This window comes from Saccostrea echinata, unplaced genomic scaffold, assembly GCF_033153115.1.
Source record: "Saccostrea echinata isolate AGI-Se365-2 ecotype Australia unplaced genomic scaffold, CSIRO_AGI_Sech_v1 ptg000010l, whole genome shotgun sequence".
In the NCBI taxonomy this organism is placed as follows: domain Eukaryota; kingdom Metazoa; phylum Mollusca; class Bivalvia; order Ostreida; family Ostreidae; genus Saccostrea; species Saccostrea echinata.
In genome coordinates, this window is record NW_026889759.1 from 14,087,435 (window position 1) to 14,111,419 (window position 23,985).

General features: G+C 33.1%; 1 protein-coding gene across 2 annotated transcripts; it reads right to left on the bottom strand.

Annotated features, from left to right (window-relative positions):
- Nucleotides 1–1,480: 1,480 nt before the first annotated feature.
- On the bottom strand, nt 1,481–23,652 carry LOC133184461 (neuropeptide Y receptor type 5-like). Of its 2 annotated transcripts, none has more exons than XM_061319551.1 (4): nt 23,636–23,652; nt 19,909–20,869; nt 2,236–2,454; nt 1,481–1,794 (listed from the first exon to the last, which is right to left on the bottom strand). In XM_061319551.1, the coding sequence occupies exons 2-4, from the start codon at nt 20,749–20,751 to the stop codon at nt 1,546–1,548; spliced, it is 1,311 nt and encodes a 436-aa protein (XP_061175535.1). In that variant the 5' UTR covers nt 20,752–20,869; nt 23,636–23,652; the 3' UTR covers nt 1,481–1,545. The 2 variants fall into 2 exon arrangements, with proteins under 2 accessions (XP_061175535.1, XP_061175534.1); XM_061319550.1 differs by lacking the exon at nt 23,636–23,652 and adding an exon at nt 21,388–21,547.
- Nucleotides 23,653–23,985: the final 333 nt, after the last annotated feature.

The window sequence follows — 23,985 nt, forward strand, 5'->3', positions numbered from 1 at the left end:
CCCTTCTTCGAAATTTTGACCTTTAGAACGGGGTCTTTATTCATCTCAGTCTTTTACATGGTATACTGCTCTAAAACTTTAAAACCCAACAAATGATTTTTCTTTACATTTGTACTTTTTAATGGTTATTTAGCTGCAGTTTCAATTTTTTTATCGAAATATCGTCTAACTTGGAATTTCACTGTTATAAATCCATGCAGTCTTCTGTTGTACTTCTAGGAGAGGATTCTGACACAGGATCATAACACACCTTGGGAGAACACATACGAAAAGTTTAAAACCAAGTTTCCAGAGTTTCATCTTCGCTAGCCAAGGGTTTCTGATACGCTACTCTCCTCATAAACTTATGAGGAGAGTAGCGTATCAGAAACCCTTGGCTAGCGAAGATGCCAGAGTTTTAAGTCATATATACTTTCTTATAGCGTACTTGTATGGCCTTTGAGATGCATGTATCGCATTGTGTCAAGATTATGACATATTAAGTCATGAGCAATAATATATTAATTAAGGGTTTGGAACCCATGGTCCGGACACGTTTTTCCAACTTGCAAAACTTACTTCACAAATGATTACATATTCAAGATCACTCGGAATCTTCTTCCCAGGTCAAGGGATTCTGATCCGCTGCAAATAACGGATCAGAAACCTTTGACTTGGTAAGATACTCAGATTTTGCTATGGATTCGTACTAAGCTAACATAATATAATCATATTATTCTTGATCTTTCCAAGATTACATGGTTACTATATGGGATTTGATTTGTGTGTGTCGAGGTCGTTCTATTCCTATTTTCCAATATTTCAAGTTACTGGCCTCATATTTAAAGACAAGTCAACCGATTTCGAATAGCGGACAATTTCAAGTCTATCCAAGTCAATAATCCCTTCATTTCATGAATTATTGCTTATTTAGAATGCTGAATGATACAGGCTACATCTGATATATAATCACTCTGTTTCCCATCAAGCACAAATGCATGCTTGGAATGGACAATAATTAAATCATCTTAAGTTTAAAGGAGTTTTTCACTTAAAAAAAGCTCCGGCCTACTGCTTTGTTCTTCTGTAAAACCTATGCAGTCGAAGGCTGTTGAACCTAACACACTAAAATGTTTGCCAAATATTTTCTGGCGTAAAACAAAATTAATTGTTTTGGTAGCCACTGGGTCATGGAAACCTAAATCAAACAGCAGAGAATATTGATTTTGTAACATACTATTATCTTTCTGATCAAACTCCCCCAACACTTTCAGACTGAGGTTTTTTGTACAAAATTTTCCCAATTTAAATTTGTTTCTTAAGCCACTATGCAATATCTACCGTAATTCCTAGATATCACGAACTACAAAATCCCAACAATGTAACAGAATATAGAGCACTGATCCAAAGTCATTCTACTGTCAATTTCAGGATGCCATGTATTTTTACTTTCAAATTTTATGAATCTATATATGCAATTAAAGAAAAGCCTTTTCAAAAAAAAAGTTTTCTTTCTTTATTTTGAAATACAAAAGTTCTTTTTAAAACAACAACAAATTATGCATATTAACATGATGCGGACGACATTTTTCGTTTTGCGTCATCATTTACCGTGCTTTTACCATTACGGGTGACTTGTGTGCGACTCCTCTCAAGCCACCTGCCATTTGAAGTCGGGTCAGGAGTATTAGCGCATGTGTATGTGTACAACTGGTAACCGTTTCCACGAGATCTTCTCTTAACTACTTTATGTCGACCTCTGGAGTATCGTCCAACACAAGGACAAATCTGGAACAGTAAAGTCCTGAGGTCGTACTGTAAAGAAACGTAAATAAAAGTTAAAAGTAAAACCCCAGATTGGTTCATTAATAAAGTCATTGTGTATATAAAAAATAAAATCTTAACAAGTACTTTTTTGGCAGTTGAAATATTTTGCCTAAATTGTTATGTGCTATGTTAACAATTACTTTTTTCTTAAATCTGCCATTTGTTGTGTTTATAGTGCTTATATGGAAAGCAAAATGTCTCAAAGATAAGACATCTTAGTTTATAATTTCTTTGTAGTTCTCTAGTTCTTAAGCTCAATTTATGCAGTATTGACATATAAAGCCGTAAATAGTTGTGTGTGACTTTTTTATGGCATCTTATAACATTGCCTTTATATAGCATATGTTACATTGATCAAAAGGAACGTCATCTGTGTAAATTTTCTATTCTGCTAGACAGCCCCAAAGCTTCGTTTCTTTAAATACTTACTCTGAAGTTTTCATTCATAAAACTGTAAATGAGTGGATTCACAAAGGAATTAGACATAGCAAGCCAGTGAGCAACGAAGTAAATGTAGCCGAGGACTTTAATGAGATTGTCGTCTGCTTGTTTGTCCATGTTTGTCACCTCCATCACCAGGATAAAAGTATGAAGCGGAAGCCAGCACAGACCGAAGAACGTTACTATAGTGACCAGCATTTTTACTACCTGTAAAATAGGGAGAGAAGGTAAAACGTCGGTAACTTAAGGACGCTCATCATTCATACAACTATAAACATGGAGAAAATCAAAGTACTGATATAGTGCTGAAAAACGGAGTCAAATTAATTTAAAAGTACATGTACTTTACAACTCTTGTAGATTTCCAACTACCGACATGTAATATACTTGTGCAATATGAAAGCCCTACCTTTTCTCATTCCATTTTTATAACCAAGTTAAAGTAATGTTCAAATTTTTGAAAAGTAGGTCAAACTTCAAGGTCACGGGGTAAAAATCATAGCATATTTGGAAAGGTCTCGTCACAGATAACGTACACGTCAAACATAAAAGTCGTATCTCTTCTTAATCAATAGTTATGACCAATTTAAAATAATGTTAAATTTTTTGAAAAGTAGGTCAAACTGCAAGGTCTAGGTCACGGGGTCAAAAATCATAGTATATTTAGAAAGGTCTTGTCACAGGTATTGCACATGTGAAATCTGAAAGCCGTATCTCTTTTCAATCCAAAGGTATTTAGAGTTTTTGTGACAGACTGACAGACAGACTCACAGCCGAATGAGATTTAATGTCCAAAAGCGGGGTACAAAAAGTTTACAGAGTGAATTTGCTTTACAATACAATTTTTTCTTTGGTTGAAAGTAGTAAGCTATTTGTTATCTGTGATATTCTTGTTAAAGACAAAAGCAATATCGAGCTCCTGACGAATTGGTCTCCGCTGAGTAATAAACTGTACACCAGAATATAACCTTGTCAATCATAGCTTTATTCCGTAAAAGTGCATGATATATTTGTCAAAAATAAATCAATGTATTCATTTGAAACTTGAGAATATTTGTTTATCCACATTCGATTGTTCTGAAACAAAGTATTTGTACTTGTGTCTTCAATATCAGAATCTACTCTTACCGATATGTCGTCTTCTGATCAAGTATTTATTACATTTGCAAATCCAAACTTCTTAATTGAACCCTCTCTACATTTTAATTTGTTCAGTATATTCCTTTCCAGTTTTGTAAATACCCGAATTAAAGTTACCTATAAACTTGTACTTCACTCATGATTTGCTGATAAAAAATATTTATTTTTTTTATAACCTAAAAAAATAGATTTAGACATAATTACTACTGATTCAGCAATGTAAAATATCTTGTGCGAGAGAGAGAGAGAGAGAGAGAGAGAGAGAGAGAATTGATTGAATATTCTATTGCACACTCAGATGGAATATGAGCAATAAATTGTAGAATTGTGTGCTTAACAAGGCATTCATTCACATATCACGGGCGATATAAACGAATTAAAGGGAGGTAATTCAATCATTGGGGTTTATCAAATATTAAATGGTCGCCTTATCCTTCGCATAAATGCTTTGGAAAGTGTGTACAGGAATATGACTTACAACTGTTCCCATCCCTCTCGACAATGCCTTTTTGGCTTATCGACACTAACTTTCGGGGTTTTTGTGGGTTTTTTTTTTTTTTGGGGGGGGGGGGTTAGAGTCGGTTACATAAAAAAAATGAATATAGATGTGAACCATTTGCATATCCAGTTATATGTATAGATCTTTTTCATAAGTCAGTAAAACTACATTCACAACATGCTGTTTCGAAAGATGAAAAAATAAAAATGTCAGTGACCTTCGGTTATGAAATACATGTAATCGGACGTGCATTCTTATGCTTCACGCGTAATAGGCATCTGTTCAATAATTACAAGTTAGTTTTATCTTTAGTTTATTGGATGGTTCGGTAAATATATGCCAAATGCCCTTATATTCTGCATTCCAACTAAATTTCCTATGCATTTTTACTCGTCATAAATTTACATTTGAAGAATGAAAATGACTTTTTCAAACTGGCTGACAATAGAACTTCAAAGGGGAGCAAGCTTTTAACAACATAAACTGGTGCCAGATTGCATGAAACGATATCACCATCTATTTCACTGACAGACTTTTCTCTGCAAACTCTCTGTAGTCAATTTACTTTGATTATTACATATGTATAAAATCCGCTTTCTTTACAAAAATATAAAACGAATCTTAAATGTGAACGTAAGTAGGTAAACAGTTCAAACTAGTTCTTTTTAAGCATTCTGTAATATTCTGCAGCATACGTATACTTAAACGCAGCCACTAAAGTTTGCATGATGGAATATCAATTTCAATATCTGCTTTTGCAATTAACAGACGCAATAAAAAGAAAATCAAAAGAAAAATGGGTTGATAACTACTAGAAGCTTAGATACATGTGTGTGTACATGTACATGTTTTGATTAAAGTTGCTTTCTCGTTACAAATTAATTGCAAAGATAGATTTCAGAACACGAGATACCACCACCCCACCCATCGAAAATACAAGATAGTAGAATGTGGCTATTCATCGATCTATATCTTTCCCTTGTAGATTCAGGTTGTTGATTGCAGTCAAACAAGTTAATATATATAAATACAAAATCTTTAAATCGGCGTAAAATTCATACTACATGTACTAGAATTCTATAAACTTGAATTTAAATCTTATTAAGATTAAGTTTCGTCGCTCTCAAATGCAAGCATGTAAATAATCATGGTCGTTTCAGACATAATATATGATAGAAGAATGTTCTTAATCGCAAGACATCTCAGGAAAATTAAAAGAAATTGACCAAATTTTCTAAGAAGGAGGTTTACGGAAATCAAAGACGATGAATTATCGAATGCGAATTCATCATATACAGTGTATTATACACTATTTCGCTCATTAAAATGAAAATCTTTATGAAATAACTTCCTGATAGAAACATTTTAACTTAATGTATCATTCAAATTGAAAAAAAAATGAAATGCTGTGCAGATGCATATAGATACATGTATATAAGAAAATGATTCTGAAAACATATAAATCGCGGATTTGTAAAGTGCAAAACAAATACATATGGCATTTATGTATACATACATATGGGAGTCACTTGGGATTGTGGTTAAGGGAACATTCACTGAAAATTTCAAATCTCTGTCTCATGACCTAAAGACAGATCTGTAAAATCCATTTTAATGGATGGGGATGCATTTCTATTGAAATAATTCAATGTTGAAATTTTCTCACAAACGACAAAAAGGAGAGGGAATGAGATGAGAGACAAACACATAGATGCAAAAAAAATTACAATCGTAGCTTAACTTTTTGCTGGGACAAAAGAAAGGATGTTCTTTAATTGTCACCACAAAATTCCTCAACTAATTCAGAATTATATTTCATATACCTAGAATATTTGCTTCTTAAAATAAATAAAAACAGGTATATTTTAGAAACCATTTTGATTCAGTTTCAATATCTGCAAATTTGTTAACTTTCTATTTTAGATATTAGCACTTTCAGATAAAGGATAGTTGATTGAAAGTATTACTATGGTCATTATACACCTTACATGATGAAATAAATCTGGTTTTCATAGCATAAAACCTTCCTTTTCTCTAAACATAATTTCTAGATCAATTTTGACTCGAAGTCAAGGTCAGAATACCCCCCCCCCCCCCCTCCAACGAACAATTAGAAGAGACACCTTTAAATAGTGAAGCCCATTCTAAAGGGTCGAGGTTAAAAATGCAAGATAATTCAGATAGGCACATTTCAGGGCCCTGTACAGTCTGTCATACAGTTTTCTAGCTCCACCAGGGAAATACATGTACATGTATATCGATCGCATGTATTTGTAAATTATGTCTCCTATATAGCTAATGACTAGCTAAGTGATTATGTAATATTGATATACTATTATAATTGGTTATAAAAATAACGTACTTTATCTTTGAATATATAAACTATTCAAAAAATGCTGTTTATATTTGGATATAAATCCTGTTGGTTAACCAGCCTATTTTAATTATAAGATGACGATATTTTCGTGAAATAATTTATTGAGATGAAACAGACCGGAGATTCGACACGTATCGATAGTTAATTAAAAGTAGTATCAGATGTAAGCACGTCCCTATTTATGGAACGGTCATTTTCTCTCTGTCAGTGAATGGATTCTTCCATGGATCATTTCACGGGAAAAAATCAGGATCTCTCTCCACATGCAATTATCAGAAATTATATCAGTGCAAAATTATTCCAATTTAAAGTCTTCTCTGTTCTCTTCTCGCGTCTTGAGTAAAATCAGAAGAATCTTCAGAAACCTTTCAACACGTAAAAAAATATATCAGGTTATATATTCTTCAGCCTTATCATTTGTCGTACGTTAGAGATCTCATTTTTACAAGCGACGTTTTCTCGTTTTAGATTAAAGAGAAGAGGCAATTATAAACGAAAGGATCAAACTCATCAAACAAGTGGTCATAAGCCGCAACGCTAACATGGGGCAGATTATTCTAGATAGCGTTATGATCAACTAACACATATGTCATGGTTACAGCAATTTTAATTAATACATATACATACCTATATATACCTAATTGTCAATGACTTAACAGATTTAAGTCTGTACTGTAAGAAAATTTACATGTTAGCTGCATGTAAAATTTCTTCAAAATAACTCCCTAGGTGGAACGAATGCTTCACCTAGGAATGCATGTACAATGTACATGTATATACATGTATAGCAAACATATCTCGAGAGCAATAGAATGACAGTTAGGCAATACAAGGATATTTCAAGATTAGTTAGCGGAAACGATTAAAATGCAACAATGATTGCAAGAATTTACTTAAAAAAATGGTAAATTCTTAAGAATTTCTGATTAATCTAATCTAGCCTTGCCGAGTAAATCGCAAAAATAACACTTAACGAAACAGAAAGTAAACATCCTGCACTTCAGCACCAGCCCTAATGAGGAAAAAACACCCCTTTAAGTTTCAAAATTAACACATCATTAGGTTTAATTTAAACATGGCACAAAAGCGCGAGTTTTAATTAACCGTTAAAAGTTTTGGTTAAAAAACTTACGAATGTAAATGAAACATGAAGGCCTTGAGATATTTGTGATCCGTCTAGTTTGTTATTAACCAAACAGTACATACACTGTCGTTACGAAATGCTGATGATGAATTCTGCTACGGCGACTGAATACTCTGCTGCTAGTTGAAGAACTAGTACTTGGGTCTGGATTTCTCTTCACAGTAAAATCTCTGACAGAAAAGTAAAATATCCAAACTCATATCCAATTGGAGGGGGGGGGGGTCTAACTTTTTTGACAAGAAAAAATTGTCAGGGCAAGATTTGACTATATTACAAAAAATGGGGGGGGGGGGCATCGTTCATTCAATGAACATTTTCATATTAAATAAACAGTAATTAACAGTAAAACATTACGTTTGGAAAAAAGTAACTATCCCTCCACCCTCCCCGGGATACTACATGCCTGATTTAGCTACAACAAATCGTTGTCGTAAGAGTTTTGTGTTTTAGTATAAACAAAATGTATATAAAAAGTAATGAAATCGGATAAATCAGCCGGAAATAGCATTTTTTTAAAAAAAAAATCCAAACAACCAAGAGAGATGGACAGACGGAGGACACAATGCATAGGTTCATTTTGTTGTAGAGCTAGAAATGCAGGCAGATGTCTGGACGTATTTGAAATAATGGTGCTCGCCTTCTATCTCCATTGAAAATATGTTCCTATAAATCACGTCAAAATTAACCTGAATCTACATTTGAAGAGTTAAGTGAACGCCTCTGATTATATTTAATACTCTCAATGGGACATTAAGAAGTTGGAATTTAGAGAGAGAGAGAGAGAGAGAGAGAGAGAGAGAGAGAGAGAAGTTTTGACCTACGTTTCTTTTCTATTAGTGTACAACTTAAGACTCCCAAGATCAAATCTAAATTTATGTTAATCACCAATAAATGCCGGGATAAGTAAGTTAATCGATCTTAATTCAATCTAAATAAATTGAGATGCTTGAAATGAATTTGCAGCGTACTTTAAGACTTCTTGGAAGCCGGGTTGAACGGCAAAAACTATCATAGAATAAAAACAACGAGTTGAATTCTTTGAATGAAACTAAGAAAACTACTTTTATATCAGTATATTTTTAAAAAGGTATTACCTACATGGATAAAACAATTGAGATGTACATGTATGTATATTATAAATATTATGGGGGAAATCATGGAAAAAATGAAAAAATATATTTCTGTTAAACATATGCGTATTCGTACAAAAACATGATAACATTATGTAAAGGCATTTTCTGAACTTCAACTTTTCAGTAAACAATGATTTGAAGAAACGTAAAAAGCTTCTGGGAGAGATTTTTTTTATCAGTTGGTCAATTGAGGGCAAACAATTTTGTCATTGTTACCCTTTGGAAATAATTTTCTATTGAAAGAGTTTAAACTAAAAAAAAAAAAAAAGAATCAGAATGATGTACAATTCCCACACATATGCGAGTTTTGGTTGGAATTTAAAGGGGCCTGGGCACAGTTGCAAGGTTTACTTTTTAAATTTCTCTGTTTATTCAAAAATAAAACCAGTTAAATGAATTGAATTCACACTGAACTTACATGAAGTCTAAGAATTCAATGTCAACGACATTTTTTTTAAGATCAAGTCAAATATCTGTTTTTGTAAACAGAGCACGAGCTTCCGCGGGTTTGTTCCACAGGCACTTGGGGTATGGACCCCCCCTTTTTCCATTTTTTTTCTTTTTAAATCTGGGTTCGAGTCACCTTTTTCCTATTTTTGTATTCTAATATGCACTATATGTTATCAATAATGTAACTCTTTTGTTTCTATAAGCTGTTTTTAAATATATCGTTTTCGACTGATACATAAAAAGAGAGAAGGCTTGCAACTCTTTTCTCGTCGTCTGCCTCACCTCGCTTAAACTTCGCCTCAGAATTTATCTAAAGCATAAGAACACATGGAATATGCATACGTCAATAAATTTGTTACACTTTCTTCTTCCTCTTCATATTTCCATTTGATTTTTATGTGCCCCCGATTTTTAAATATTTCGATTAAATCACCCGCATTTAGGGTAAAATTTGTTGATGTGCACCAGCTGGGACGGAAGTGCAATAACGGTAACTCTAACTTTACAAATGTTCTGCATTTAAAAAAAAAAAAATCCAGGCTTTTTAATAATTATATTGTGAAATTTTGTTGTCTAGGTCGTATGTTAAAAATGTTAATCTTCATCCATAAGAATCTGCTAGTTACAGTTATCTTGTTATACACAGAACTTACCGTTACATGTAATATGAAGAGAAAATTCGGGATTTTTCCCTCTCGCATTTTATGTTCCGAATGACATTACACTTAATGATGACGTCCGAAAATACCGGACACTTCCGTCCCAGCTGGTGCACATCAACAAATTTTACCCTAAATGAGGGTGATTTAATCGAAATATTTACAAATCGGGGGCACATAAAAATCAAATGGAAATATGAAAAGGAAGAGGAAAGTGTAACAAATTTATTGACGTATGCATATTCCATGTGTTCTTATGCTTTAGATAAATAATCAGGCGAAGTTTAAGCGAGGTGAGGCAGACGACGAGGAAAGAGTTGCAAGCCTTCTCTCTCTTTATGTATCAGTCGAAAACGATATATTTAAAAACAGCTTACAGAAACAAAAGAGTTACATTATTGATAACATAAAGTGCATATTAGAATACAAAAATAGGAAAAAGGTGACTCGAACCCAGATTTAAAAAGAAAAAAAAAATGGAAAAAAGGGGGGGGGGTCCATACCCCAAGTGCCTGTGGTTTGTTCGATTTGTTAAACTTTGCGCACATCACTTGAGCACGGACTGACAATACAGGTGATTTATTTTTGCTTTCTCGCATTTCTAGATTATACTTTTAATATTTTCATTGATAGACAACAAAGTTTCTACTTTTCTGAAGTGTTACACTGTAGGGATAAAGATTACATACGTATAGGTGTCAATCAAACGCGTCCCGAAATTCGTACTTTTAATAATTTCCAGATAAAAGAAGTTTCTTGACACGCTTTTATTATATTTATTATATTATATTTTATTAAATTTATGTGTGAAATGCTAAAGCAACATATAAGTGATGATATTATACAAATAATTGAGAAAATATTAACTTTAAATCTGTGTCCCAGCCCCTTTAAGATCTTATAAAAATTAAAGTGCTCTGACTCTTATCTAGCATTGGTTAGGAATTCTCAGATTCTGCATGAAAATCGTTTGCGTAGAGCGTTTGCGGTGACTTTTACAAATCAGTCCTTATGCAAGGAGTTGCAACCTTGTTTTTTTTCGTTCGTAACAGCCACACAAAATAGGGTCCACTACGTTATCTGTCTACAAAGGGTTTTCATCACAGTTTCACTCGACAATTAAATCTAATTTACCACTGTTTACGCAACATGCAATATCAGATTAAAATTGAGATTGCTTTTGCCGAGACTATAATTATGTCAATCGATGGCAAATAAAATGTTTTCAAAGGTTAATATGGCTTTATTTTACCTGTAGGAAGAACAGTAGGCAGACTTCACTATCGATAGAGAATCGCCGTATTAACAATGTCTCAATTTTATCGCTTGCATCTATGACGTCATATCGTTGAAATGCAAATCCTTCTGAATTAATGTATTTCCTACCGAATCTAGATTTAAGCTACCAACAATAGATTAAAAAACTTTATATTGCTTCAAATGACAAACACCTCTTTTTAATCATATAACCACTCCACATCTAATTTTACTAACTATTCCTTTATAAAGAAGCATTTTGATTGTACTTTTCGTGTATCTGAATTGATTTTTTTTTTTTCACATTTTTAAAATCATTTAAGCTTTTATTTCTAATTTATTTGATTTTTTTAGAAATACTTTACCATAATAAAGTCCTTGAACTCGATCATCAACTTTTTTCAACAGAAAAACTACTCATTCAAACTTTTCATTTGGTAATGCCAGGTTGAATTATACCGGAATCCAAACTGTACAAAAGAGTTTGCAGATTTTTTGTTTCCAGGGGAATTACATTGCTTTTGACATCTTCTCTGTATTATTGAAGTCAATATAATTACATTTTTTTCATAAAAGAAAATAAATGTGAAGAAAGAAATTTGTTACCGAGGTATTTCAGCATATCATCTCGATCTTATCCGCCTCGAGCTCGCATTCAGTATAAACTTTGTATTACAACAATTCTTATGTTTAATTTACAGCTATCATTTTTTGGTTATTAAGCGCAGTGATTAGTTACACTTTTACCGCAAACAAATTTGTTTCTTAATTTACGATGCTTTAATCTTGACATTGTCTACTGGACATATGTTTGTCAGACTATGATGTTGTACTTTGAGTTGTAGAGCATTACCTCTTTGTCAAACCCTACACGGTCACCTTCACTTAGTTACAAGAAACTCGTCAGAGGCCACAAGTAAAATAATAATTTGATGTGCAAGTTAAATATACAAGAAATGAAATTGCCTTCAACGGAAGCCTATTTAGTATGGAAGGGAATTACCGCCAAAAGTCTATTTATCTTGCTTTTATTCTTATTCTACCTACTTCTTTATTCTTTGTTATTATTGTAACTATATGTCACTTTATTATTTTCATATTCGTCTTTATTACATTTCACTTTGAACTTTTTTTCATTCCACTAATGGAATGGAATGGTGTTTAGAAACAAACTTGCATTTTCATCATCTTTATTACAGGTATGCTGTACATTAGATATACCATATACTTAATTTGTAAACAAGATCAAAGTAGACAAGATTTGCTAAGAAATGCTAGCATACGGGGTGCATACATGTACGTCACATATTCATTTAAATTAGTCTAGAAAAGCATTTCTGTTACAAAATTTAGAGATTCGGTAAGCGAACTCTCACAGTATTTATAGGATAGTTGTGTCTTTCTGGTATATTTTCTATTTATCAATAAAAATCTGCGTAATACAATTTTTTCTTATTAAGAAGAAAACATTTCAAAAACATTTACATTAATGTTCTTTACTCTTGGTTTTTTTTTTTGAATATATTTTTTCACGTCCATTTGAGTATAACTGTAAAACTAAAATTTGTAATTTACATTTGTAAATATGCATAATCTTAAAAGACAATCATTTTTTTTACACTAAATAAAGATCAGTCAATAATAAGACTAAAGGGAATTTTAAAATTTATTCCAGAAAAATTCCTGAAAAAATACATGTAGGCCTAATTTATCGGTATTTTTTGCAAGGAATTTATGATTGTATTACTAGGGTACTGCCTATTGTTATCTCAATTGTTTTTTATCCGTAGTATCGGAGTACATCTACCCAACATGAAAGAGTTAATTATTCAAGATTGACGTCACAACTAGTGATGTGATCGTTGAAATGTCAAAGTCTGCCCGCCCCATGGTGCCAACCCCGACGCCCAAGTCACGTGTAAACCGACGACAATAAAATCGTTGTATGACAGAGAGGATAATGATAGTCTATGCAATCTAAAAAAAAAACCCAACATATTCCTCGAGGGTTACGTTAGAGAAGAATACGATTTTTGAAGAAGAATAAATCTTTTCCGTTCAGACTACAGCAAATTGCTCATTATATAGAATCAAGTCAATCATCTCTCTCTTTTTTTCATGCCGTAGTTCCTAACATTCGACCTAGCTTTTGCATTTTTTTTTTAGCCATTATCATAAAGTACATGTATCAATTCACCCTAGAGGTAGATTATATTTGAACTTTATTTTTATTCTTTACTTAATTTCATTGATATATCTTTGCATCTATTTAGTTCAATGAATTTGGACAACACTTTTAGGCTCAAAGAGGCAAACACCATCGATAAAGAAAATTCTAATGAAAGAAAACGGAAAAGGGTCACTGACGACTAAAAAAAATCTTTGATAAATAACTAAATATTCTATACACATGTATTTCGTTGTTGTGTTCCATAATATTAGCAAACTGACAGAAGTAAGTATTAAATTACATTGGTCGTGTCCTGTCTATAAAGCGACCTTTACAAAAACGGGAGAAAAAAATAATTCACATGTCTTGTGTATCCAACTAGTGTATTTCAGTTAATTTAATTTCTATATTTGCAAATGGCATATGATGGGAAACTGACGACTAGATTAACAGAAATGCAGATAAAATCCCAAGTGAAATTCACAAGACACTGTGGGCATGTTGATTTCACTAGTCATTCATCATCACTGGAAAATCTACATAAGCTCAATCAATTAGTTAACTGTAAAGCTTTGTTGAAGCGACAGAGAGACAGACAGGCAAACAAACATGATTAATTACAATCCTTAAATCCTCTCCTATCACATGGATGTGTTCAATATATAACTTTTGGTATATACAAAACTTAACAGAAATACTGAATAATCAGAACTTCTAGAAATGATTGGAAATGACCGTAATAACCCACTAATGGAATGCATTCTATCCAATTTCTATTCCCAAATGGATTATTTTTAGCTTCTTCCTAGTGAGGAACACTTATGGAACAGAATAGGACTAAAGCATTGTCAGATGACCTTAATATATACTTTTTTCATTGGACATTTCTTTTTGAAAATTATTATTAAAAAAGTAGATTGCTTTGTTTAAAGTAAATGTTAAAACATCAGCTTTTATTTAAATAGCTTACATCGATTGATTTCAATCAATGGTTTATTCTAAAAAATCTAACTGTGAACGATATAATCAAATACCAAGAAACTTTGTGTTTCTTGAATTATATTTGATGGTTATCTTAAATTTGCCTCAACGCTTAATATTTCGAGGATTAGGGACATTTTCATGTATAAACATCAAACATATACAACCTTCAAATAGGTTAAGAAAAGTCAATTCCTCATAGATGCAGTACGTAAGTTTTCAATTGACAATAGTGCTCGTCTTTTAGAAAAAGGTCACAACCAAAATTTATTTTGCAGTCTTATTTCAATCTTAACGATGGTTTGAACATAAATGTATAAATGAAAATAAATTAAATCAAGCATATAATTTTACACTCCCCCCAAGTCAGAGGGTTCTAGAACCAGTCCATATTATTTGTGATATCTAGCTGGAAGTTCTTTTGTAAATCTTAGCCCTCTATTTCAAACTCGATGTTTTTTTGAAAACTACCACGAAGCGCTCTTGTCAGATTAATTTGAATTTCTTCTGAATCGTTAAATAACCTGTACCCCTGTCACACTAGAACAGTCACAAGATGCCATTTTGGAACTCGTGAGTCCCCTCGTAGCACTTAAGTATCTTTTGGAAATGCCAGGTTTGCTTTACTAACTTTATCAACATTTGCCGGTTGTTTGGTTGGTTGCTGTTTGTCTCCTCGAATGTTGGAACGCAACCATTTGCCGGTGGAAACCTACACTCGACACTTAGGGTAAGTCAATTTCGTGGCAGTATGTACTGCGACACGGGACCTTGATTTATACATTCCTCATCTTTAGGATCTGTTTTCACGTCCCGCAGTAAGATTACAACCCGTGACTCAAGAACTAGAAGCTTTAACCACTACGCACGCGGACAACTATACACTGTTACTTATTAGGTTTGTTACCGACTTTCTATAGGAATTTATTTTTCCTCGGATTGGAATGTCGCATTTTTATTGGTTTAAACGTGACACGTGGCTGCCAGCTATATTTCTATGCCCGGCAGGTGAGAATTAATATCTGGCAATATGGCCGACGTGTTGGGTTAACATTTCGATATTAAAAATAATTTATTACGGAAACCACTTTCGAAATGTTAACCCAACGCAAATACACTCGTAATCCAATCCGAAATTCCTCCAGATATTATTCCTTTGAAATCTGAGGGTTTTCAAAATTGTATATATTTTTTAATTTATTTTTTGGGCACGCCCATCACTATGTTTCTCCTTTTAAAGACTATACTAACATAAGATACATCAAAACCAATGTTCAAGAAAGAATAAGATAAGAATAGGAACCTTTTTGGTAAACTTTATGCACTTGGTTTTCCGCATTTTTATTCTAAACGCTTGCAGATATTGAGCTGATTTTTGGTATGTGAGTGTATCTTGATGAGTTACAGATCAAGTTTGCATTTCGTTCCGCTTCATTGATTTTTGACGGAATTATGGCATTTTCAATTTTTAACGGGAACCAGATTACGCTTGCCGGTAGGGGACTAATATTGCTAGAATGCTTGTTTTAAAAAAATCTGAAATCTACAATCCATCAAAAAGCAGGTTAGTGTTAGAAAAATTTAACCTTTCCTCACCAAACTTTCTGTCAGATTTTTCAGTGACCCCTTGCAGTTTTTACAGCTTTTCTTAATCACGTCCTCTTAAAATAGGTATAGCATTTTTAGTACCCAGTCTATGGAAATTGATTCTGAAGTTTAAAAAACTGAAAAGCTTGGTTGATGTTGAAAAGTCTTTTCTGTATCAATTTTGTAAATAAATGAATGAATAAATAAATGAAATAACCACTTTATATACTCAATATTCTAGTTGAATGGGCAGACATAAAACATTCAGGTTAACCAAATAAAAATATGTTTTGAACAAATAATATCCTTTAAACAAAAATAATTTTAACGATTGGATCTTGTATATTATATGTAGAGCGAGCTGTCCGTTATAAGCGCCCATTGTTTTTTTCAGAGTGATATGTACTATTTGATGTACTATTTAATATGAACATAATTTACATGAAAAGCCTATTTAAAAAAGATGATGAACATCAAATATTTAAAAGTTTTGCCATTTAAGCAAACGACCGATTTGGTATCTACTATTTGGCCCCAAGAATATAAATATCCGATATTTCGATATCAGCGGATCCCTAATTTTTAAGAAAATAATAATATTAAAAAAAAATAACGTTCGTAAGAGTTATCTTTGGAATCGGTTATGAATAATGTAAATGTAAAATTTGCGTTTTATTTATTGGTGAACCTAAGATTAATTGCATTAATATATCTTGGAGCAAGAAATGGGTGACTTATTGACAAGTATGATAAAGGTCAATCATTGTTAGGGGCCCAGTGATACCAAGATATCTGATATTTATGTTCTTGGAACCAAGCAATAGAGACCTAATATCTACAAAATTGGTGTTGTAATCTAATACAACAATGGTATAAAATGCATTAGAAATATAATTGCCATGTTTAGTGGATCTTATCTTGGATGAACGATGTCTTTTATTGTTAAAGCATCTTCACGTGATTTGGAATACATGGTTACAAAGTGAAGAAGTTTCACACGTCGAAACCGCTCGTCCTTTAAATTGTCAACTATTTTAGTTTCCTGTGCACATTTGTTTCTAAAGAACGACACTACTACCTTCAAGCTATATGTTTGGGCACATAAATTTTTGTAATGACTTAATTTTCTGTGCTTATTTCCTCATCAGTTGTATTTCGTTGAATTTCAGTTTGTTTTCTAAGAACGAAATGAGGAAATTATCCTCCAAACACGTCAGAAATCGTCGTGGCATTTTCTTCAAAATGACAACACATTATTTTCAAGAAGTTTTAATCAACCTTTGCAATTTCTAAGACGATCTCTTGAACTACTTGGATGATGATTAAATGCAAAACATAATTGTTCCTAGAGAATGTGATGTACATAACTTTGAAGTTAATGAAAAAGCAATTCGCTGCTGTATAGTAAGAATATAGAGCAAAGGAGAAGTAGTGCAGAATCAAACATTTGCCATTCTTCTATTAATTTATCGTATGGTTTGTTAGGATGTACATTATTTCAACTACTTGTGTTCTTGACAGTTAAACCTAGTGACATTTCATTAACCTTTCCAGAAGGGTGAACGCATGTTTGACGTAAGCGGAAGAATTTGTACGCACTGGCAAATCATTAACTGATATTAATCTGTCTTTAAATCTGTCAAGGATTAAGAACATCGTTCAATGCTGGAACTTCGGCATTTTATTCATTTCTACTTTTCAGATATCATGTGTAAAATCGGGCTAACCCGTTGTTTTATCATATTTCGGGAATGTTGTTAATTATTACTAGTATGTTAGATCTAGAAGGGGGGTCCGAACCCATCCCTCTGGGATTTTCAGAATAATTAAATTTCTATGTGAAGAAACTAAAAAATGACCCCCCCCCCCCCGAAATACAGACCCCCGTAAAATAGTTAGGAGAATCATTTATACGAAGGAAATTGACTTTGGAAAGTGACGTCGTAACACTACTCCCCCCCCCCCCCCCCCCCCCCCCCGGCAACGAAATTGATTTTTTAAGGTTTAGTCAAGACGTCTAGGGTTTTTTCTGTTCTCAAAAAATCTTCGAGTCTTTGTTTTCCGGTTTTTGTTTGAGTAAATTTGCGACCCCACCCTCCAGGGAAAAAATTCTGGATCCTGTATCAGCGCGCATGTCAGGTTAAATAACAAGTGAGCTAATCTTAATGATTGTCTCGTTATATATAATACACAAGCATACAGACCGAGGCGGCCGTCAGAGACGACATGCCTATGGAACAAGACTATTCATATCACAATATGTTATGCAAGTAAAAGTAAATTAGTATCACCTGTATATATGGACCTTGGAGGATGTAATGTGAGTGTTAACAATAACATATCTCATTATTCATTTGCAAAATATTTTCAATATAAACTGTACATGGTTATTCACCAGACAAATTCCATACGTACCTTTTTTACAATGTGCAAATTACCAGTACTATGTGATTAAAACAACTTAAAATTTTCATAGAGGTAACACAGTCTCCAAAATACTTGTATATCACACAGGCACTCTGTATATAGTACCCCTATATTATAAAATCAACTGTTGATTTCGTACAGTGTAGTTTAGGGATATTACTGAGTTGGACGGGGAGCGCCAAATTAGGGTAGCACAAGAGATAAGTTATTTTTTCCTTTAATTTTTTTCCAAAGTAAAACAAGAACTTGAACCTAATATATTGCAATATCGATGATTTTTGTAGAGATATTAAAATCTTATTATCGTGCATTTATTTCTAAGATTAAACCATTATATAAATACTGCATGTAGTTGAAGGTAACATTGAAAATTTTCACCCCAAGAAAACCATTGTCAACCGAGGCCCAGCCAATAGTTTTCGATAGGTGAAAATTTCAATACTATCATATTATACTGAATGTTTTTTACAAACAAATAAAGATGAAGCTCGCGCGCATAAATTCCGCACAGTCATTTTTTTCTTTGGAATATCACCCGTCGTCAAGCAATGTTGACTGCTGCTATGTTCTATCGCTCTGAAGGACCTGGTTTCATCATTCAGAGGGAAACAGTGTTTTTAAACAAATGTTTCTCGAAGAATCAAATTCAAGTAATTTACATGAAAGTATATTTTCAAATATCGCCCTTCAACTAAGAACGAACTAAAGCTATTTGATTTAACAACGAAGAACAGTAACGTTAGAACAGTAGCGTTAGTTTTTATTTTATTTTTTTTTTTAAGTTATTTTGGCATTTTTTTGTGACATTAAATACCCTCGAGTCACAGAATGAATCTCGCGAAATATTTTTTGTTATGCACACTAACAACCAGTGTTTCAACAAAATCCCTTTTGAATAAGCAAAGGAAAGACAGAGCCGTGTATTATCATATTTAAGTGATAATTTACAAGGGCAGATCCAGAATTTTTTCCAGGGGTAAGGGTCCATACCCACAAAAAAGTTTTTGGAACAAACAAACTAAACCAACCAACCAAAATGCCCAAACACGAAATATCTATTTTTCGTAAAGGGGAAGGGGGGGGGGGGCACAGTCTTATCTCGTGGACAAGCCGCCTCTCATTCATGTAATTTACTCTTCTTATCAACTTATATTTATGAGGGGTCCATGTTTTTGAGGGAGGGTTTTCACAAGTAATTCTTATTTACTTAACTTACTATAAATTTAAAGAAACAAAAATAGTTATGGGGTGGTCTAGACCCGACTGATCCACATCCTCCGCTGGATCCGCCTTTAATCTAAAAACGAAAACTTGATAGCAAAATAATTCAATAGTGCATTAAACGATCATTGTCTTTAAAATCTTCATTTGAAGACTGTACGAGGACTGTTCGGAAATTATTGAGACATTTCCTTTAACTCTATAAAAGAAAGAGATCAATACATGAAAATTCGCCAAGATTTTATCAAGAACAAATAAAACGAAAGTGCAAAATTTCTAGACAACAGCATTGTTAGAAAAGTCCTGGGGAGGTCATTAATTTACATATATCTACTGAGGTGGAGCACGCCTCGGAGATTTTTAGGACGTCATTTTGACGTTATATTGCGTTAATGTTTCATTAATTCAATCGAGAACAAAATTAAATATTAAATGAAAGAGAATTACAAAACGTAAATTTTACACACACCCAATGCATAAAAACATTATTAATAGCCACACTTTGAAAGATCACAAGAGCTTAGCAGAAAAAAAGATCTTGATCAAATTTTGTTCAAATTTTAATGATTCCTAAAGCGTTTGAATAAAAATATGGTGAAATTTACAATTCACTTACCTTCTTTTTAGACTTAATTTGGTATGAATCCCTTTGGGCGTCTGCATTTCCAGGGGTTTTACGTTTCCAAAGAATACAACCAACAATGGAATAGGTAATGGTCAAAATTAAAAGTGGGATCACGTAAGTCAACATTAGCACGAGAACAGAATAGGCGATCCGTAATCCGTCGTCCGGCCATTCTTCATCACATCTTATACTTCCGTTTTTGTTAGTTGTTTCACACACTTTTAACTGGACAGCACTCAAGGACACAGCGTATATCCATATGCACAAAATAATAATTTTGTATCGGGATGTTGCATTGTGGGATTTCAAAGGGGAGACAATTGCATGAAAACGGTCGATGCCAACTACCATATTGGTTGAGACACTAGCGGAAACGGAGACAGTTTGCAAAAACACAACTATAGGGCACATAGGGACCGAAAACACCCAAGTACCCAAAAGCTCGTGGGTGAAAGTAAATGGGATACAAAAGATAGCCATAATTAAGTCCGAAAACGCTAAATTCAATAAGAAAGGTCGTATATCTGTTTTTGACCGTTTACCTTTGGTAAAAACAATAATTGTTGTTATATTACCGATAATAGCCAATAACGTCGTCATAGAATAGAGAATGATAAATACAATCCCTACTTCCAAGGGCCATGCAAATGGATGGTAGGGGTTGACGGGACTAAGAAAACGATTTTCAGAAAGATACTCAGAGTTTGTTAAGTTTCGTCCACTAGAGTTGCCGGCTGCTCTCAAAACCGAAGATGTCGTCCAAAGATATAGGGAATCGTTGGCAGGCATAACTTTGTCCCTTGATAACATTTTCCCGACAGAATCAGCGCTCATGGTCAAGTTACTAAGTTCAAATAGGTAACTCCATGGTTACTTGTTGAGGTCCAGTTAACAACTGCAATACGTATCGGTCTCTGGCAACCATTCCTCTTACTGATATATAGTCTGTTATCTGTAATAACAAAATAACATAACGCATAAATTGGGGAAAAAATTTGCCGAAACTTGTTTTGAAAAACTATCTTGATTACTATTGTCAAAACTATCAAATGTCTGCTTTTAAAATCACTATTAATTATTCAGTTCTTCTCAGGCAACCAGTATCTTTAAATTCTGCAATTGAGTCAGCAAAGAAAAAATCCAAATGATACAATTGATCGTTTCCAAGTCAAATACAATGCAAATGAATATAAATTAGCGAACAACTGATCATTAAACCAAATATTTGATTTTTTCCCCATTGCTACTCAGTATTAAGTATTACAGTCTGCTTAGAGGAGAGGTAATTGGGCAAACAGCGAACTCACTAACATTACTCTTGTATCCCTTCCTAATTTGATATGTATTACCATTTTATTATTTGCATACTTTAAAAATAAATTTAAATCAAAATTCGATATTCCATGTATAATTTTTAATTAAGTAGTCTGATTCTTTAAATTATTTAAATGGGATATTCGTAAAAAATACCTTATTTCTCGGGTGCTGAAAAATGAAGCGAGCACTTTGCAGTGACTTCCTCCCCAGATCATAGAAACTAGAACTCCAAACGATTCATGTTCTACCATTAGATACAAGAAAAGTTGACTTACAGAAGCGCGGAACTCCTGGAATCAATGTCAGTGAGCACGCGTTCGCTACATAGAGAAAGAGCCAAGCTAAAAGTAGAGTTATCCGGTAAAATGCTTTTGACAGCGATGTACCGTTATATACATATGTCTAACGTAGATTCCGTCCGTCAAGTCTGGTATACAATATTTATGACTAGTTCTTATATACGAAATAAAACATAAAGCATTTCATTTAAATATAAAATGCCATTTTTCTACCTCAAGCAGAGGTATTACATTGAATTGTGTGCCTTACATTTTACTGTAAAGTGCAAATACGTTGGAGGGATATTATGAAGTTTCTGCATTGTGTAAGGTTACAGTGTAAAGCAGTGTCTTCTAATTGCATAATAATGATTTTTTTTCTAGAATATTACTGAAATTATTTTCTTCTAGAATTTTTACCCTTCTTTTGAACTGGGGCGTCTTACGGTAATGGTTTCATCAATTTCTGGCACAAGAAGTGTCAGCAGAAATCTATAGCACAGAGTTACAAGAAGAGAGTAGTTCTACTTTTCATAAACAAGATCAAAAGATTAAATAATAAAAACAGATTTTTTTAAAGATGTAAAATTAATCATAAGAAAGAAATTAAAATACAATGAATTTTCTGCTCCTTTTTGTGTTTCATGATCATATACTTCGTCATGTTTAAGAAACATGACATATAGCGGTGTTGATTAGAGTTGTCAAAAGTTAGTTATTTCTCTAATCTGCTAATACCAAAATTTGCTTTTTCATGTATTGAAAGGGTTTTTACCGGTAGGTTGAGATTATTTGTTATCTCCATATGTTAGAGCCTCTATTTTGTTGTTACAAACACGAGTATGATCTTGAACAAAACCTGGCTGCCAGGCCTCAGTCATTCAGCTTAAGACATTTATTACGTCACGAGATGGAGTTCAATTGTGGGATCTTCTCCAAGGACAGAACAAAAACCCTCTGAGCATCTGTGGAGGAAATTATCTTTTTTGTGTTGATTAGGTAATTAGTTAATTACAGGTGGATGATCACTTGTTCGAAGATGTTGAAATACGGAAAATTCGTTAGGTAAATGACCTATGAAATAGATATTGAAGAAATGTTCATTATTCCTTTAATACATGTAATTTACATTCATTTCGTTTCGTTTCAATAGAAATCCAGAGAAAGACTGAAAATAGGACTTGGAACAAACTTTGCTGTTGTTACCGATCAATTGAATTTTAGATTAGTTCAATGCAATTTAATCACTCTACTTTTTATTTCAGTATATCAATACCTGTTAACACACATTGTGTTAACTAACTTGGACTATTTGAAGGTTCTTAAAATGGTTGGTGCTATTCTTGGTGAGTTTTGCCGCTATTATCGCGGTGTCTCTTATCGCATATAAGTTGTCACTGATTTTTCGTTTGAAATGCTAAATTCGATCAACTCCGTCATGACCACGAAGATTATAGGATTATCATTATTTATTTAATCATCTAACCCTAATCAACTCGTTTTGGTGTGCGTGTGTTCTTTAATTATCGATATTAGATACATTAGCTGGTTTTTGAGACATTTCACCGAATACTATTTACATGATTATCTAGCTCAGGGTGTTTATTTATCAAAACGATATAAAATACTTGTTGAAAAAATACATTGGAAAATTTTTATATGCTTAAGCTTAGTGTCATTTATAACTGTCGTATTCTAACACACAATATCACGCTCTCGTTTTTACTTAATGCACTTTCACAGCTACACTCTTGTTGAAATTAAATAGATACATGTATGTCATTTTCTCCCAAAATACTGCGAGCGGTGTAAATGATAAAAAAGCCCCTCATCAAAATAACACGAGTCAAACAGCAACATAACCAAGATGTCAGTATTAACATGAATTCCATGTTAAATGGACAAATGCACAAAATTTTGTCCTGTCTGCATATTATTGAGATAAACAAGAAGTGAATTTCTGCAAAATTGTCTAAAACGAAGCACTGCAAGTGATGCAAACGAAAAGAGAATGTTCCTCATCGAAATAACGAACATTAAAAAAAACATCTAACCTAAAGAAGACGTTAGTTTTTGGTAGAATGGACAAATGCACTTAATTTTATCCTGATTTTAACACTCACCGCTTTTTCCACAATGAAATTCCAGTAAGTTTGCTGGTCAAGTTTACTCACTGCAGAGGAAAGGATAAAGGATTTAATCTGAATATTCATGACTTTTCCCACTGAAATTCCACCTTTTTCAAAACTTCTAATGATTGTAATACAGGTAGGAAGTAAAAGGACCTGTTAGTGAAATCTGCTTTGGGAATATCCTAAGGGTGTTTTCTGGATTGTCAAATCTGCTGTCCCATACATTTATCATTACGTCTCTAGCTACAGTAATTCCATGTTTTATTAAGTGAAGGAACATTACAGGTATTATCTCACAGCAATTTCAGTATATTTCTCTTTTCTGGGCCAAATAAATCTAA